Here is an 18,060-nt window from a genome sequence, read left to right on the forward strand (position 1 = left end):
TAGTATCGTCTCATCTTACTGGTTGCCCATGAACATAACAATTGTGGGTAATCATCTAATTGAAATGAACTACCACTGAATTAAACAGCCATCTCCCCTCGGAGAGGTCTCTTAAACTGAGTTGGTGCCAACAGAAGCTTTTTATACACTCCCTCATGACCACAGATTTGATGTGTGACTTGACACCCGTGGCTAGCTGTTAATAGTTAGCTTCTAATTAAATTGGCGGCACTCCAAATGGCCGGGACAGTGGATCATAAACTACAGTGGCGTGGATGGCCGACGAATGTGAGCGAGGGCAGAGTGGCATGAAGAAACCAGTAATGGGATATGGTTGGTGGGGTTTGGGGAGGGGTTTATTGGAGGGGTACGTTGAGAAGTTGTGTGGCAGTTTGGAACGGATTGATCAATTTACGGATAATACTGGTTTCATTTCATCTCATTGTTTATTTACGTTGCATATAACATTGAGAGATTATCCATTGCAATGTATAACCACATTTTTAGCCACTGCTGTTTTCGTCACACATTTGCCACATTTTAAACCCCGAAAAGAAAATATTCTAGCAAATATTTCTCCTGGATGGCATCCTGGTCTGTATCTTGGCTATGCATTTGATAGTGCTTTAAGAGAAAGCTCCAGGAAATGAATTACTCAACGTAATGTTGAAGAGATTCAACTGAGCTGAGGAACGAGGGACATGGAGGCCCAATCCCGATCGGACTCCGTGAGACAGTGTTTGAGGGTCAGGAACCCTTTTTAGAACCTGACTTTGCCCCAAGGGAATTACCCACAAGCGATTCCAATGTGACATTAAAGACAGGAAAACCAGTGGAAGAATGGAGACGTCAGAAAAGGCAAACAAAGAAGCGTGTGTGTTCAGATTGTAATATTCAACAAAAAACCCACCTGAAATCATTGGATATTTGCTGACTTATTCATCAAATATTTAATTTGATCATTGAAGCCGTTTCGACAAAGACATGATTTAAAATGAACTCTCATCTTGTGAGGACAGGCCTGGATGCTGGATGGAGGGGGGGGGGGGGGGGGGGGGCATTTTGATTAGGCCTGAGTCTCCATCTGAAGTTTCACTCCCAATGGGGGTCAACAGTGACACACACAGACACCCTCCCCCCATCTTTCCCCCTCTCCCCCTCCTCAAGGCTGTAATTGGAGCAGACAGCAGTTGGCTCGGCCTGACTGACAGACAACAACAGTCCACACGGACCGGACCGAAGCGCACCCCGAGGAGCTTGCATTGGGATCAAAAAAGAAGAAGCTCCAATACAAGTTTGAAGTTGTTGACTAACTTAATAATCTTCTTTTTGGTTTGGGAGGGGTGTTCGCGATGAGGAGCCCGGATGTGTTCCTGCTGGCATGTTGCGTTGGCACCCTGTGCTTACTGGGAGGTAAGCCACGAGCTGACAACACACCCACATCACAGAGCCCCATGGCCGGCTTATGGCGTTACTTATTACTTTAATTTCACATGTCGAATGCACCCCAATGAACAAAGAAATAACCTGTTGAATTCCATCTTTCTCTACACAGGCACATTATTGGTTTATTAAACACATTATAAAAAGAGTAAGTCTTTAGCTAGAGACATAAACATGCTAACAAGCTCCTTGTTGCGTCATGCCAACGCGCTCGTGTTGGGCGGCTAGTGGTTAGCATGTTTACCGGTGTGACAGCATGCTAATGTTTGCTATTTAGCATTGAGTGCTAATGTAATACTTTTTGCAGGCATTTGGCCATAATTGACAAAACTTGAGTAGTGTTATTTCTATTCATTCTCTAAGGACCTTGGATATATTTAGGCTACCAAATGGCAAAGGAATGGATTATGGTACTTATGGTACTTCACCCACACTCCAATGAGCATGATAACATATCTTTTAGGTGAAAGCAGCAGATAAAGGACTGATACCATATTAATGTCAACTAGGCAAAAAACAAACAAAAATAAATGTCATCAGAGACCGTCTTAAACAATGATTTTTAAACATGTGGCCTCCATTTCTTCAGAGAATTCACAGTCCCAATTCACACACTTTCTTAGGTAATTCATTTGGAAACAGACCTCTGGTGCCAGGAACAGTGAACTCAAACCACCCAGAGAAAGATTTTCATATTGAACTACAGGACCAGCGTCCATTTTTAAAATCATGTCATATCCCAAATTCACGTTCAAGTCCGCCCAGAAGCATTTTAAGGGGCTTTTTTTAGTAGAAAGTATCACATATTCTCCTTCTGGCCTTTATCAAAGTGATCTTGAATGACTATTAGTAGTTAGCTCTGTATTTTACTGCTGTCAGCTATATTCATAACATCCATATTTCATATACACAACAGGCGTCAATCAGTTATTTTCACCAAGTCATCTTAGCTGGGCAGATAGGAGAGAGGCTGCTACATTTGAACCTTCCACAGAAACTTTGTGGCCTCGCCCATCAGCAGCCCCGCTTGCCCCGTGCTTATAGATAATGGAGGGTGCCTTTTTTGGTGATCGTTGCCATTTATTCCCGTCAGTTCCGATGCCGCTGGGGCCTCAGCTATGCCAAACGTGATGAATGCTGCATCGCCAGAGCTGCTGATTATAAATGTGTCTAACCTTCCAACACTCAGGAGGAAATGAAGCAGCGGTTATGTATGAAACGGCTGCCGAGTGTAATCGTTTGGGTTTTGGCGCGTTCACGGGGTCTGTAGGCCTGTGAGAGGCACTGCAATAACTGCCACTGTAAGCACAGGGAATTCATTTAATGCCTTTTTGACAGTTGGATTTTGCGGGGTAAGCTGTATGTGCTGTATGTGTTGCAACAACGTTCAAGGGACAGTGTGTTGGATTTAGTAGCTAGTGTCAGATGCAAAACCGTGGTAATGCAGTTTGCGTCACTGAGAGTGCTTTGTCTGTCTGCAACACGTAGCATATAAATGCAGAATCAATTCCTGTAAATAGATGTTGGCACTTTGCATCCTAAAAGAAAAAGGTATATGGCTGTATGACAAGCCATACATTTCATGAATTAGAGAGACAGATGCTTCGCAAAAGAACAAAGAATAGACGTCCACCCTGGATTTGGATTGAACGATTGCTTCACTACACCTTTGCCAGCTTTGCAGAAAGTCCAACTCGACTTTTCTATGTTAAGACGACGCTAAAATCTTTTCCTCAGGAGTCGATGTGAGGGGGTCGTGGGGCAAAAGTCGAGACGCCATCTGGTTAGGAAAGATTGAGAGGATGCTCCATTGATTTAATTGACTAACCCCTAACCTACAGTATCTACAATTAATCTGTCTGACTCTGGGAAGCATTCACAGTGGTGTATCGAGTCTGCTACTTAGCTGCAGGGTTCTTTTATTTGATTGCACGAAACAACATGCCTCATCAGGCATCATCAGTTGGCTTCGTCCTCACATATCACAACTGTGATGGATTTTATACACAGCACTTTGCAATGGAAAGTGAACTTCTGGGTGAACTGGTTCCCCCAAGTACCCTGGTGCTTACTATAATTGCTGGTAATCCGTTGTTTTTGAAATCCTAAAAGCCGTCTACCTCTCTGTCCAACAGGTGCGTCTGACATGGAGAAGACTCTGCTGAAGAAGCTCTTTACAGACTACAACCTGAAGGTGCGGCCAGCATCCAGCCCTGAGGAGAGGGTGGTGGTCCGTGTGGGTATGGTCCTGTCCTCCTTCGTTGGACTGGTGAGGCGCGAGACCCTGACACTTGCGTATAGTTACACTCGTGCATGAAAAGAATGTCAAGAAAACAGTGGCAGGTGTCCAGGACGTGACCGGAAACGGAAACCAGTCCCGTGGTACGGCACATTTCTGAAACAAACCAGAGCGATGAAGAGGAATCTTGAAACATACTTTTGGTTTGGACACAGCCATAATTCTTTATCCCGTGCCTTGCAGAAATGCCAACATTCCCTTGTTTTTTGTGGTTTCACGTCTAAATACTGCTCTGATCTCCTGTGTAGCTCCTATTTTATGGGTGTAAATACTAGAATTTATCCGGAGAATCCTGGGTTCCTAAGCCTCTGCTAATGTCTCTGTAAAAGGTCCTGCTGTCCTCCGATGGTGGAACATGACAGGATAACAAAAACACACGTTTTAAATTCAGAACAGTGAGTCTCGGAGCCTAAATTCAGCACTTGTGTCCCGCTGAGTCAAACGAAACACAGTTATGCTGCTCATGCCCTCTACTGGATTTCCTTTCACCCTTCCTAGTAAATAAGGTTTTTACGGCTCACGCCGCCTGGGCCCCTGTCTCTGTGTAACAGTTATGCAAACACTTAAACAAACACACACACGCACACAAGGTTGAAGACTTCTTCTTCGTCGCACTCATCGACACGCGTATTCACACAGTGTCGCAGTTACATAGAGGACTATGGCGAGCGCGCTCCTTGCACCTCCGCTCAAGGTCAGGAGGACGTCACATGAGACTTTTGGAGTTCCGGAGTGGAACCATCTTGAAAACTGACCCACTTTGAGGCTACGTCCTTCATCTGCCTTGAACTAGTCAGCTGGATAACAGCAGTGTGAGTACCAATCCGTGAGTGATAAGTCAGCGATGAGACGCGTGCGAGGGGGAGAGAGCGAGATGGCTCAAGTCAACCTCCCTCTATTCTCCACTCCACCCTCCCAGCGTCTGTCCCAGCTGTCTCCCCGACATTCCTCCCAGCGTTTAAAATAGACTACGGGAAGCCCCGCCTTCCTGCTGGACAAACAATCACATCGCACACATGTGTGAGTTTTATAGCCATATCTCTTGATGTTGTGTGTCTCATAATCGTGGTGTGCTGGTCCTCCACAGATTCATATAGTACTGAAACCATGCAAGGGGCATCTGAAAAGTTATTATTAGCAACAGTTAATTGTTTGGTATTGAGAAAATATCTCACAGTTTGGTTTACTTCCTGAAACAGACAACACTTTTCAAATAACTCAAAAAAGGTTTAGCCAAAAGTGCATGTTGTGTCGTCCAGTTAAATGACTATTTAAAAAGGGACTTTGACATTCCCTTATCTTAAAGGCTTTACTCTGAAGCCCCGTTTTAGACATGCATCCCTTTACATCATTCTAGTTCGGCACGCTGCTCACTTTTACACAACGAGCCTGCTGGTAACGTCTTACATTTTTTGTGTTTCCCCTAACATTGAACAAGGGCCACATATATAAATCAAAACAAGATCCCCAATTTAACAGCGGCCAGCTCCCCTCATCCTCATCAAGGTTGTTAATTAATGCATCAAAGGAAAGATGAGGACATCGGTGCTGTCGCCTGCTCATCTGCTTTTTAGAAATCGACAGTTTAGTTTCCCTGCAGTAGAAGCAGGTGTGTGAAATGTTTATTGGAAAACCGACACTTGAGTCACATGGAAAGCCTTTGAATTCTCGTGCCACTCTCTCCGTGGTCCCCAATGTTGGTGGTAAGTGCATAACCTTTGGAGGGGAGACTGGCCAGTAGACAGTTGACTGCAGTGGAAATCATCCCATAACTGCTTAAACAGTCCCTGTTGTGAGGGTGATAACGTTTTACATTTTTCTTCCAGAACATGAAAAATGAAGAAATGAGCACCATTGTTGTCATGAATCTGGTAAGTGTGTCTGTGTCATGTAGTTCCTTTTTGTAGAGCTCAGTGCAAATACACTACAGAAATGTCCAAGAAGGGAACACAAGGACTACTGCAAATAATACAGAATCTGTGCAAAGTGAAACTTTTCGCAAATGGTATTTTGTGATGAAATGACAAATGCACAAGGGAATAATCCCTGTGGAATCTAATTACACGAGTGGAAACGTGAAAAATGACGAATTGGTTACGTGTGTAAATGTAAGGTTTCCTCCTTATGTTGTCTTCAGTTTCCCTCTCATCCCTGCCCTTTTTATTGTATACCCGCACAAACTGTTTTTGACCAGGAGTGGACGGATCATCGGTTGTCATGGAAACGCGAGGAGTACGATGGCATTGAGGTGATGCGTATCCCCGCCGGGAAAGTTTGGCTGCCTGACATAGTCCTCATAAATAAGTAAGGACAAGCACTGCACTCACATTGGCATGAATTAATCAGCGGCAACGAGTTAAGAGGAGAAACACTGTTGTCACTTCCTCCTTTTTAAAAAGAAATATGTATACTTAGATTTTGTCTAGGAGGGTTTCTGCATCATGTCTGTCTATTTATTCAGTCTTGTCCTTTTTAAATGTATATTTTCATTCATTTTTTATTTATTTTAAAATGTAGTTGAATAGTTATTGACTCATCTTTCCTCCTCAACTTTTTTCTATTTTTCCTTTTGAGTTGAGGATTAGGATTGTGACAATAATTATTTTACTATTCAATATATAGAGTAAAGACAAGAGAATGTGCAATATAAGCAGTTAAAAGGTGCAGCCACAAATGAGCTGCAGGTACCACCTAGCACCTCTGTGATGGAAAGACTCTTATGTCACAGCGTTAAATGAGGAACTTAAGATACTTTGAACAGCCGGCGTAGTCTCTCTCTGTTACAGCCCTGCACACGCTCCCATTAACACTGCTGTAAATATCCCCCCGCTCCATTCATCAACACTTTATAGGCAATTAAGCAGCATGGCTCCCTGAAAAAACTGAGCCGATGGCACCACTCAGCTACTTCAGCTCACTTGGAACTGCTCACACACGCACAAATATGTGCATACACAAATGCAGAATTGTGTACATCCTTCTCTGTGTGTATGATCAATGCCGATAATTGAAGCAGCCTCACAGAGACAACGTTTTAGGAGAAACAAGCTTCTCCTTGTCGATTCACCAGGGCCATAAAAGCCAAACACTGCGCCCTGATCTGTGTCTAATTGACCGGATGTCTTTGTAGTGCATTGTGTAATGAGCGTAATGGCCAAAAAGATCTCTGTATACATCCAGTTTTAGTGCTACACTTAGCTGCATTGTGCAGAGTATATTCGCCTGTTCCCATTAAAAGGTTTGGAATGATATGTTGTTTGTGTTTGCAGTAATGACGGGGTGTTTGATGTGGCACTGCATGTCCACGTCCAGGCTTATAGTAATGGCAGAGTAACCTGGACCCCCCCAGCACTCTACTGCAGCTCTTGTGGAGTTAAGGTGAATATCGACACGTACACAAACACATGCTTAAACTCGGAGACACTGGGCCTCATGCGTGATTGGATCTTTAATTGTGCGTGCGTGCATACAATTTAACAACTTTTGTGGCATTTATTAATACTTGCGTCCTCACTAAAGATGATTCATTGTGGCCTTAATGACAACTACACTGATGTGCCTGCGTACACACACACACACACACACACACACACGCACACACGGTTCAGTCATTAGTGATGACATCACACATAATGTATAAGGATTCTTCACAGTGCATAAAGCCCTATGAAGTGACAATGGCTGATTGCCGCTCCATGCATTGAGAATTGATTTAAAGATGGAGCGGATTGCTTTGCTGTGAGTGACAGGTGGCTCATCAGCCCTTTTTGTTTACCTGGCATGCCGTTTAACATCAAACGGTGATTCATCAGAGATTTGGTCATTGACACACGTTTGATGGATGAGGATTTTCCTATTGTCCCCTTAATGCTAACCAAAGAGAAAATAAATCATTGTACCTTTTTTCGTATACTTTCCTTCCTATTCCCTGTAGGTAACATACTTCCCGTTTGACTGGCAGAACTGCACCATGCAGTTCCAATCTTACACGTACGACTCGACAGAGATCGACGTGCAGTATGCACTGGACTCGAAGAGAAACGAGATCAGGGAGATCCAACTGGACGAGGCTTACACTGGTGAGATTATTGGAAGTGAGGGGTAAAGGAGGCTCTTAGGAAGCAAGGGGAACGTTTGATGACACATGAAATGACCGGCGGCTATATTCCTCTGCATGACACAGTGAATAACTTTAATGCTCCTTTTTTTTTTATTTCCCCTCGTTGTCCCTTTTCCTCCTACCTATTTTGTGAAGCGTAGTCACCAGAGTGTTTTTATGTGTGGGCATTTCTTTTACTTTGGAGCCCTTCGGGGTACGGAGACTTGCTGCCCTCATTTCGTCGGTGTGAAAGCTGAATGTTTCCCCAGAGGGCGGCGAGTGGACCATCAAACACAAGCCGTGCAGGAAGAACATGAACGATGATCAATATGAAGTCATGACCTTCTACCTCATCATAGAGAGGAAGCCCCTTTACTACGTCTTGAACATCATTCTCCCCTGCATCCTCATCACCATCATCGCCATCTTTAACTTCTACCTGCCTCCGGACGCAGGTAAATCAACAATAAAAATAAATGCACAAGATTTTTTTCTTTTGTTAAGATTATTTGCCCTATTATCACTATATAAAACTGCTTACACCACCTTCTAAGTTTGTGTGCTTGGGTCGAATTGGGCAATCACACACATGGGTCCAATTACTGTCACAAAAGGGATTAGATTTCAGAGGAGATAGCTGCTTTGCATAGAGCACCGCTGAATCAATAACCACTAAAACGATATATCAATAATCATCCTTAACACTCACTCACGTTTCAAATTCGGCTTCTGGAGTCCGTACGTGATTGTTTGACTGACATTGAGCTAAAACGTACTCTTGAGTTGTGAACGGAGACCTTTTCTGACCTACAAGCGCGCACACACACACACACACACACACACACACACAGAGTGATTGGCTGCAGGTCCACAGAAGCACCAGCAAATGTAAAGAGGAGGCCCACATGTTCAGAGGAGCAATAGAGGCCATTTCCTCTTGTGGTGTGTCTGTTATAAGAATCTGCTGAAGTTTCACACACACACACACACACACACACACACACACACACACAGTGCATGATGTGAAATGACTGATTTAAACTCCTATAGAAGCCATACAGCCTACAGCTATAGGTAATCGGTCTGTAATGACATTGAGAAGGGTTTGCTTTCTACAATGTGACAAAACCATTTTAAAGGAGGAGTCCAATACTGTTCTATGTGTTATCTCAGTAAAATAATAAATAACTGAACACATTTTTAAAAGTCAGTCTCCATCTGTAGCAGTATTTAGATCCTCATGTAGGAGGATACTTCTCACGTGGAATCAAACAGTTCACAGATAAATAATGTATTAGAGGAAGAAGAAATGAGGGAAATCCAAACCTCTGCAGACTTTTTGCTGACTATAGTCAGATTTTTCTCAGGAGAGATAATGTAGCCTAAGGGGAATTTGGAGGCATGAGCACAGTCTTTCCTGCTTACAGCCCTGAAGGAGATGTCCTCCATCCTGGCCTGCTTCCGGTGCCTCTTCAAAAGGCGTTGAGATCACCTGTCCACCTTTACTCTGGCATGTTGAACTTAAAATGTGTCTGTTTCGACAGTTGCTCAGTGTGGCAGCATCCGCCGCCCTAAACCACATCAGCTTCTCATTACCCACCAACTCCAACCGATCTGCGGTAAACACGGTTTGTAAGTGCCCACTTAATGCACCTGGAAGGCCCGGCTCTGTTAGACCATCAGCCTCACTTAGAGTGTAATGTTAGTCATTACTGGTGACTTACGTGGACCAGCAGCGGCTAAATTAGCACCTCAGCTGAAGGAGGAGCAAACCATGTCGAGGTAAAACCAGAGGGAAGAGGAGGGAACACCTTTGCAGCGCTGTCCCCAGGAGCAACGTTGCTATTGTTTGGCGAGACCACCGGTCATTGAATGTTCATGTGTTTATTTACGCTAGTTACATTGTTGTGCATGTGATATTAACTTGTTGTATTACTGTTTTGCAAGTGTTATATGCTCCTTTTATCAATTACATTAATGTAACTCAGAGAGTATGTTTGCAGACACCGATGCCAAAAACCTTTTCTTATGACTTGGTGTCAAAAGTCTTCTTCATGTAGTTAAGCACATTCTACTTGTTCTCTTTCCACCACCAGGAGAAAAGATGGGTCTGTCAATCAACGTGTTGCTCACCCTGACCGTGTTCCTTCTGCTGCTGGCCGATAAGATCCCAGAGACGTCGCTGGGGGTCCCCATCATCGTCAACTACATAATGTTCACCATGATCCTGGTCACATTTTCTGTCATCCTCAGCGTGGTCGTCCTAAACCTGCACCATCGCTCACCCAGCACCCACATGATGCCCATGTGGGTCCGAAAGGTGAGGTCCGGGGATTTGGGTAAACCTTCCCGTCCATCAAGTCTTCATCATATAGCCTTACTGTACCATGTAAATTTAAAAGCTGTGGTCTCCTAAATGTATTCAACAACAAAACGAAGGCTGGTGTTTAATAGACTTAAGGTTTTAATACGTGAATACCCTCAAGGTTACCAAACTTATTGCCTAATGAAATCTACAACGTGTTATTGTCTTGTAGGCGCTGCCTTTGAGCACGTTATCACGTGCAGTCATGACAATGTGCTCATTTTAAAAAGGAAGAAGTAAATATAACGGAATACTTAAAAAATAATAAAATAATTGAAGTATAACCTCCATTATGTGCATAATCAACACTTCCGTCAATGGAGTAGATGGGAGCTCTTTTACTAATGAATTAATGTGATCTTAATTACCATGATCATTTTGAGATGTTGGGCAGTTGTAGCTTGTGTCAGGGCAGCATTAGGTCGACCGTCCTCAACAAGCTAAATGTCATGTTTCACCATTAACCCCCATCAGTGGGTGTGGCCCTCGATGTACAATATGGAAGCTAATTACAGGCCTGAGCAGCAGCAGCTCTATACTTTGCTGCAAGTTCTGTCACGCTGTCAGGAAGTGCTCACCACCGGAAGGCTTCTACACAGGTGATTTGATTTGCATGGTTCAATGGACCTCAACTGCTTAGTGCTGGATGGATGGCAGAGAAGAACATTACAAATTCTGCTTCTCTTCACTCCTACTCCTTTGACGATCAGTGCCGCGAGATGTGGAAAGGCACGGCCTTATACACTTTCTGACTGGAACTCCTTTTTGTCCAACGCAAAGAACTTTAATGGACACCGTAAGCGGCAGTGCAGTGTAGGAAATCTCTGTGATGAACTACAGGATCCAAACTGGAACAGATTTCCGCCTGGTGTGTCTGCAAAGACCACTGCTGAAATGGTTAGGACCCCCGCTATCTACACCGCATGTCCCTCACCCGCACAACTCACGCAGCGGACGTGAGAGGTCATTGACTACAAAGTCATAAACTACCTCAACAAATATTAGGCTGGTGGGTCTTTCAGTATAAATCGATTATCCCTGGACAGGCAAACCAACACACGTACATAGACAAGACCAGACTCTTAATCTCTCGGCAGCTTTGTGCCTGGTGGAAATAATAATAATCTCATTCTAAGCAAATATAAATCATGCTGTCCCACACAGGGAAGTGTGTCAGGGGTTGCAGTGTACGGGGAGACAGGGGGATAAAGAGAAAGTTCACATTAGATCATGGGCGCTCGATGACTGCTAAGTCATGACTTTTCTTTGAAACTAGAATGCAAGTCAAGCTGCTTCAACTCCTGTTACCGTCGATGCATCAGTGCAGCGTGGGCGCTGCCAGCGGGGCGGCTATCGAAAGCCATCTGTCAATACAGGCCAGCCGAGAGTTTCAAAAGGGGGATCGCCGATCAGTTGTATGTGTAGATAAAAGAGCTGTTAACGGAGCCAAACAGCACTAGTTGTATTGATCAACGCTGAGATTCCGCCCAATGTTTTGTTGTTTTCTCTGGTTCCATTGCGAACCAGCTCCAAGTCTGACAGCCATGCAGTACTCAGCTTTTCCATCAAGCATTTATTTACAACTGAAGTAAATCTAGGCCTTTACTGAAGACATTTAGCACCTTTAGTATCCAGTTTATATTTCCGGTGCTCAAAGACACCTTGAGGGTGGACGTTGAAGAATTGGAAAGCATTACCGACTTGGTTTCCCCATTATTCAGCAGCAACTGCTCTTAAAGGTTATCGCACAGCTATTCAACATTTTAACTCATTCCTCTGACTTAATAGGCAAATACAGGGCAAGTACATTCCAGCTGTCCAATAAATCAAAGAATAGGAATCCAAACAAATCTCTGAAAGTCAAGAGTACAGGTAAATAATGCTTTACATGAGAACGGAAGTGGAAGCACTGCAAACTGATGATTAAATTGTGAGTTTTTGAACTGGCTCTCTCCCCTAGATCTTCATCCACCTGCTGCCTCCTTACCTGTACATGCTGAGGCCAAAAGTTGAGACTCCCTTGTCCCTGGAGTTCATGCCCCGTCGAGAGAAAAAGGTGTTCACCATCAGCAAGGCGGATGAGTACTTCATCCGTAAGCCCGACTCCTCCATCTTGTTCCCGAAGCCCAACAGGTGAGTCCCCAACGTGCTCTGGAATATCGGGTGTCTCTTCACGGTCATGTGCTCAAACAGCTGTGATTGTTAACCTCAACACAGCCCTCTTAGACGGAGGAAGAACGTTCATAAATTGAAACTACGTGCAGCGCTCTGATAGTACTCTGTCCTTAGGGCTTATTCTTATATATTTGGGGTAGCCAAATAATCCTCTATAATATCCGACATTGGTCAGAGACATTACATTACAGGCCATTTAGCGGACGCTTTTATCCAAAGCGACTTAAATTGCATTTTTAACCTGTGGCTTTTTTCATTTTGCCCGGGGACAATTAGGGGTTAGGTGTCTTGCTTAGGGACACTTCGACATGGGACATGGAGCAGCTGGAATGATACATCACAACCACGTTTTATCAGATCAGCGGTCCAATCAGGTTCCCTAGATTGAATTGTCTATTACTCAGATCACAGCCAGATGGCAATAAATGTAGCTTTAAACGTTTACTGCTGAAACTACATTTCTATAAGTAATATATACATATGAATATGAACGTTTAAGCTTCTGAGATGTGATTATTTACACAAAGCTTTTCCAAATATAGAGAAATACTTTTTCTTTCATGCTTTCCTCTGGAGGACGTTCCTCTATGACCTCTATGAAAGGTCATACACCAAGAGCTTACATTTCAGAGATTAACCACTTGTAATACAAGGTCCATATCTAGATCTCTTTAACATGGAATTTTTGCAGAAGTGATGAAAATGTGTTGGAACTGTGGTTTGATATTCATGTGTTTATATCTGGTATTCAGTGTTTATTGGTTTCAGGTTAAAACAGGCGGTTATCTTTAAAGCCAGCTGGCCAGCAATTACTATTTTATAAAAGCTTGCATTTTTCTCATGAAATCCAGCTTTCCGTCCAAATTAATAAACATAACCAGCCACAGCAGTTACCTCAAACGTGGAGTTTTAAGTTCCCAATTCCACACTCTCTACAGGTATTGCAGTTGTTAAGGCTGCGCTGAGGTATTTGTGCAAGCGCACTTGACCATCTCCTTTGGAGGTCACATATCACAGGTCCCGCGTGCAAACAGCCCTGTGTCATGTTTTATATGCTTGCACTAAATGCTGCACTCACTGCCAAAAGTAAGGCTGCCAAATGTAATCATCCTCATCTTTGGAGCCTTTGCAAAGTAAGTTAGCTCTTGACTGTCTGACCCTTTGGTTTGAAATGGAAGATGTGTTTACAGGGCCTAGATCAATGCTTAGGGAGGACCATGCAAAAAAAAGTAGTATATAAATTAAGGCTCTTTTATTCACAGTTTCAGTGTGTCAAATAAACATTTAACTAAATGAACCATGGACTGCACGTGAAGACGTTACAGTGTTGAAGTTATGTCTGCGGAAATGAGCACACCAGCTGTCCCCATCCCATCGTGTCTTGTAATGTTCGCCGAGGGCCGATGTGCGTCACTGTGGCTCCCGCCTGTCCTCAGTCCAACAGGACGCCAACAAGTGGAGCTGCCTGAGTGCTTATCCAGCAGCCTCCGTGTCTCTTTGTTTATTGGATTCGATTCAAAGGGGACAGAAAACAGAAAATGACATGTGTTTCTGTCCGGTCCCCCCGGGTTTAGATCTCCGTCTACTCGTCTGCCGCAGATTTAATCCAAAAGACAAACAACAACACAGCACGTTGACCAGCCCTATACTCTCCACCTGACAAGCCCTTTCTCAGTCCCGTTCACAGGGAACGGCTGACCCCGCTCAGGTGAATCCGGCAGAAGGAGGACGTGTACTTCCTGGAAGTCAGCGACTGCGTGACATCCTTGCCTCCCTGTCTATTAATACCAAAATCCTCCTCGCAGTCTACAGCTGCCGCTCCCTCTCCATCCTTCACCTCCTGTGAGAAGTGACACATGACTGGAGGGAGAGGCGGGAGACGGCAGAGAATCGTTGCTAAAATAATAATGACCCCTCGCGAATCGACTCTTGACACATCAGAGCTGGACGCCGCATGTCTGGGGGGAGAACTGGTGACGCAAGAAGGACGGGAGGGGGGTGGGGGGGCTCTATTAGCAATTTGATGAGACAGCTTTACCTCTCCACATTCACACGCTCCTTCTTAATTGGCTTTAGTACATTTCTTGGCACCGGACGCGACCACTTTTAGTTGAATTAGTCCCCTGAATAGTCATTTACTTCTCGCTGATGAAGCGCTACTCGGAGCCACACGGGAGAAGACGCGGGGAGGGGTTAGAAGGCCAAGTTGTGGCTCTCTCTTCGTCCCTCTCTCGATGAGGCTGATGAGGCTCCACCTCTCTTAGGGCACCGCCTCTTCACCTGCCACCCTTGAAACAGCAGCAGCAGCGATGGAGGCGCTGCATTGTAAGCCACCAGACCTGAATACCAAGCAGCTCTGCCCAGGTCTCACTCCTGCATAATGCCTTCTAGTTGGAGAGATGGTGCCCTACTGCACTCTGGTGGTGCATTGCCCAGCCTGCAGCACAGGAGTTTTCTTTTTCCTTTTAATCGGGAAAATGCAAGGTGTTTAATATTTGAGGTGTTTCATTAGAAATAGGCAGCTGTTCCTCAAAGAGAATGTTGTGAATTGGTCCTAGTGTGTGAAACAAAGTCATGCCAAGGACCAAGAGTAGTGACTTCATTAAAGGGGAATGAGTCTCAAAATAAAAGAACATTGTTTCTGCTTCAATTTAGTTAAATAGAAATGGTTAATGCATTTTCACAAGCAATGCCTCATAAATTAATGTGTTTGTGTACTCCTTTTGGAGTGTCCTAAGGTTTCATTGCATTTTGACCTCATCCACGTTTGATAATAACTTTGGTAGGAGGAGAAAGTGGTCATCTGTAATGGCAAGCAACATATGCAGTGAGACAGGTTTTTAACAATCATTTCACTAGTCTCCATTGGAAGATGAGAATGAGATGAACTGTAAAAATGTTTACCTAAACCGATCAATATAAACATCTCCCTTAACTTAACTTTAACCAATCCCTGTAGCTGTGAGGTCCCTCTTGAGTCGTGATGTATCAACCAATAGAATATTAAAGCAGGGACGCTTTGCTGGAGGCAACCAAAGGACTGTGTGTCATTTCTCAAGGGCGCCACGCGCTAATGTGTCTGCCGTCCAGGAGGGGAAAGTTCAATGAGTGAGGCTTTGAGCTGCTTCAACAGTTGAAACAACACTACATCGATTTTGTCACAAGAAATAACGTATCCGTCCTCCTGAAAATGAAAAGATGAATTCATAGGCAATCAATGTTCTTTTGTGGTAATTTTAATAACAAATGAAAACAACTTTGGACTTCTGCCAGACCTGTCGCGTGAAACGTGAGTGACAGCACACGGCAACCGCTGGCAGCTGTCGGCTGGTAACCGAGGGCAACAAGTAAACACACACACACACACGGTTTTGTTGGCCAGAGATGCCCAGTCAGCAGATGCAGAGCGGTGACTCCCGCGCTGGCAGAGCGAGCCGGGGGAGTTCCTCTGACCTTCTCTCTATTCCTCTCTGAATGACAGCAGAGGAGCCGCGCAGACGCCTCATAAAAACGTTACTATTTCACAGCTTTTAATTAGTCCGGACCCACATCCGATGCTACACGTTCTGCTCATTCGGTCCGTTGGGACTGCAACGCTTTATGCACGCTCACTTCTTTCTGTTATCCAAAATTTTGTTGTGGATGTTTTATTATGACCTGAAGGTTAACGCGTGCCTTCTTCTAGGTTCCACCCGGAGGGCATGTGTACGGATCTGAGGAAGTACATTGACGGCCCCAGCAGCTACCTCACGCTACCCGACGAGCTGAAGTCAGCCATTGATGCCATCACCTTCATCGCCGAGGCCTTGCAGGCAGAGAAGGACTTCGAGGCGGTGAGTGAGTCTGCCTGTTTCTGCTGTGATGCTCCTCAATCTTCTTCGTCGCTCACTTCTTTTGAAGAGCATTAATTCACTCTCTGAACTCTTCCTTGTTTTTCTTCTCATCCCTTCTGTCCTTTCCCAACACACCTTGCTTCCGTCCTCTTCCTCACCCCCCCACTCTCTTTCTGCGCCCATTCTCTTTTCACAACCTCCCTTTCATTCATCCATCCGTGTCCAGCTGAGAGAGGACTGGCAGTATGTAGCCATGGTGGTGGACCGCATGTTCCTCTGGATCTTCGTCATCTTCACCACTGTGGGAACCTTGGCCATCTTTGCTGATGCTAGCTTCCACCGCACACCCACCGATCCCTTCAAAGCCCCCTGAAGCAGTGGGGCATTTGTGCTTCTAGAGCTGTACACAACCCTGATTCCCCACCAATTCCCCACCAACCGGGAAGTTGATTCACTGTATTCAACTACCAAATGGTCCCCTGGGTGTAGTTCTGCATAAGCCAACAATTTCCAAACCCCAAACTTTAGAGCAGGCTAGAAACTAGACCCTCCCCACCCCCCCTTTAACCTTGGAGGATGGCTTGTTGTTTGACCTTTTTTTATTGTATCCTATCCTTTTCTTTGCATTCAACCTGAATTTCTAACCAGCAGCGACCTCTGGTTGTGAAGGGGAAGCATTCTTTACATAGACGTCTATGAGAAAAGCACCATTCACTTAATTTATTGCACCAGGAAACATGAGTTTATGATCTCCATCCCTCTTTTCTATTCCCCATGTTCATTCAGTATATTATGTTCCATTTATAAACAAATAGACTGTAAAGTTTACTGTGTCTAGACATATGTATACGGAATGCTTTAGGGCGTAGCTACCATGCGATTCGCAGGTCAACACAGACGAAAGGCGGGTAACTGCGTCCTTTTTGGACAGCCTAGGAATTGTGAGTAAATAGAATAAATAATAAATAAATGAATGAACACCTTGAGGATTTGCTCAGTAGCTTCTCTGCCTCATTTCTTAATATTATCACTCTTATTTCGTAAATCCTCTATCAAAGTAAATCCAAACTGCAGTATGTGTACAAAGTAATTGCAACATGCTAACCGAGTCGATGTCGGTGCACCTGGAATGTGTGTAGATCCCAGCTACTTGTGTGTGGATTTGTGTCTTTGCTACAGTAGGAATCTTGGTCCGAGCGTGGATCCAGAGTTGGATCTTCATGCAGGGTGTTCACACATAAACACCAAGACCAACCAGATGCTTTAATGAGCAGGCTGTATGCCTTTCATTTCCCTCTGTCAGAATGTGCCGTAGCGCGGCACATGCTTTCTGTATATTTCTGCAGCCATAGTAATCCTCTTTGTATTTTCGGCACAGACGTGTGTGCATGAGTGTGCGTTTGCATGGAGGCTATTCTCATGTCGGAGTTCACCAGCTGCACCAATAGCTGCTGGAATTCCCATTATATAGGAGACCTGCACCTCTCAGTCTCTCGCCTTCTCAGACACACACGCCATGTGGCCTTTTTTAATCCCACACGACATAAACATAAACCTGCCCTTTGAATCTTTTGTCTCATTTAGTCTCTGTTTGTTTTTTAAATAAAGATCTGAAGAGAAGGTATCAAAGGCTCCGTCTGTTGTCAGAATGCTGCTCTGCTATTATTAAGACTGGACACACGCACTCACACACTGGTAGTGGTTACCGGACCCTGCTGTATGGGCTTCCCTGATATTTCTTGTGTCAATACACTGTGTGTACATGCAGTGTGAGCTCATTATGCCGACTGTGCTAAATGAGCCTGTTTGTTATTGACCTGGTAGCATTAAGAGTGCACATTTAATA

The 18,060-nt window shown here is 44.4% G+C and overlaps 1 protein-coding gene across 1 annotated transcript; it reads left to right on the top strand.

Moving 5' to 3' along the window:
- Positions 1-1,181: 1,181 nt before the first annotated feature.
- On the top strand, positions 1,182-17,838 carry chrnb1 (cholinergic receptor, nicotinic, beta 1 (muscle)). Its single transcript, XM_040183022.2, has 11 exons — positions 1,182-1,413; positions 3,579-3,712; positions 5,569-5,613; positions 5,937-6,046; positions 7,012-7,120; positions 7,677-7,821; positions 8,111-8,296; positions 9,938-10,161; positions 12,167-12,339; positions 16,067-16,214; positions 16,441-17,838. The coding sequence occupies exons 1-11, from the start codon at positions 1,353-1,355 to the stop codon at positions 16,585-16,587; spliced, it is 1,482 nt and encodes a 493-aa protein (XP_040038956.2). The 5' UTR covers positions 1,182-1,352; the 3' UTR covers positions 16,588-17,838.
- The last annotated feature ends 222 nt before the right edge of the window (positions 17,839-18,060 follow it).

The sequence above is a fragment of the Gasterosteus aculeatus genome, chromosome 7 (assembly GCF_964276395.1).
Source record: "Gasterosteus aculeatus chromosome 7, fGasAcu3.hap1.1, whole genome shotgun sequence".
NCBI lineage: Eukaryota > Metazoa > Chordata > Actinopteri > Perciformes > Gasterosteidae > Gasterosteus > Gasterosteus aculeatus.

What these genes read in the sequence shown, in the direction of transcription:
- chrnb1 (XM_040183022.2), top strand. Translation starts at nt 1,353, where the DNA reads ATGAGGAGCCCGGATGTGTTCCTGCTGGCATGTTGCGTTGGCACCCTG. An exon ending in GCAGCTCTTGTGGAGTTAAG is followed by an intron (nt 7,121 to 7,676) that starts GTGAATATCGAC and finishes TATTCCCTGTAG; the next exon opens with GTAACATACTTCCCGTTTGA. An exon ending in TTGTTCCCGAAGCCCAACAG is followed by an intron (nt 12,340 to 16,066) that starts GTGAGTCCCCAA and finishes GCCTTCTTCTAG; the next exon opens with GTTCCACCCGGAGGGCATGT.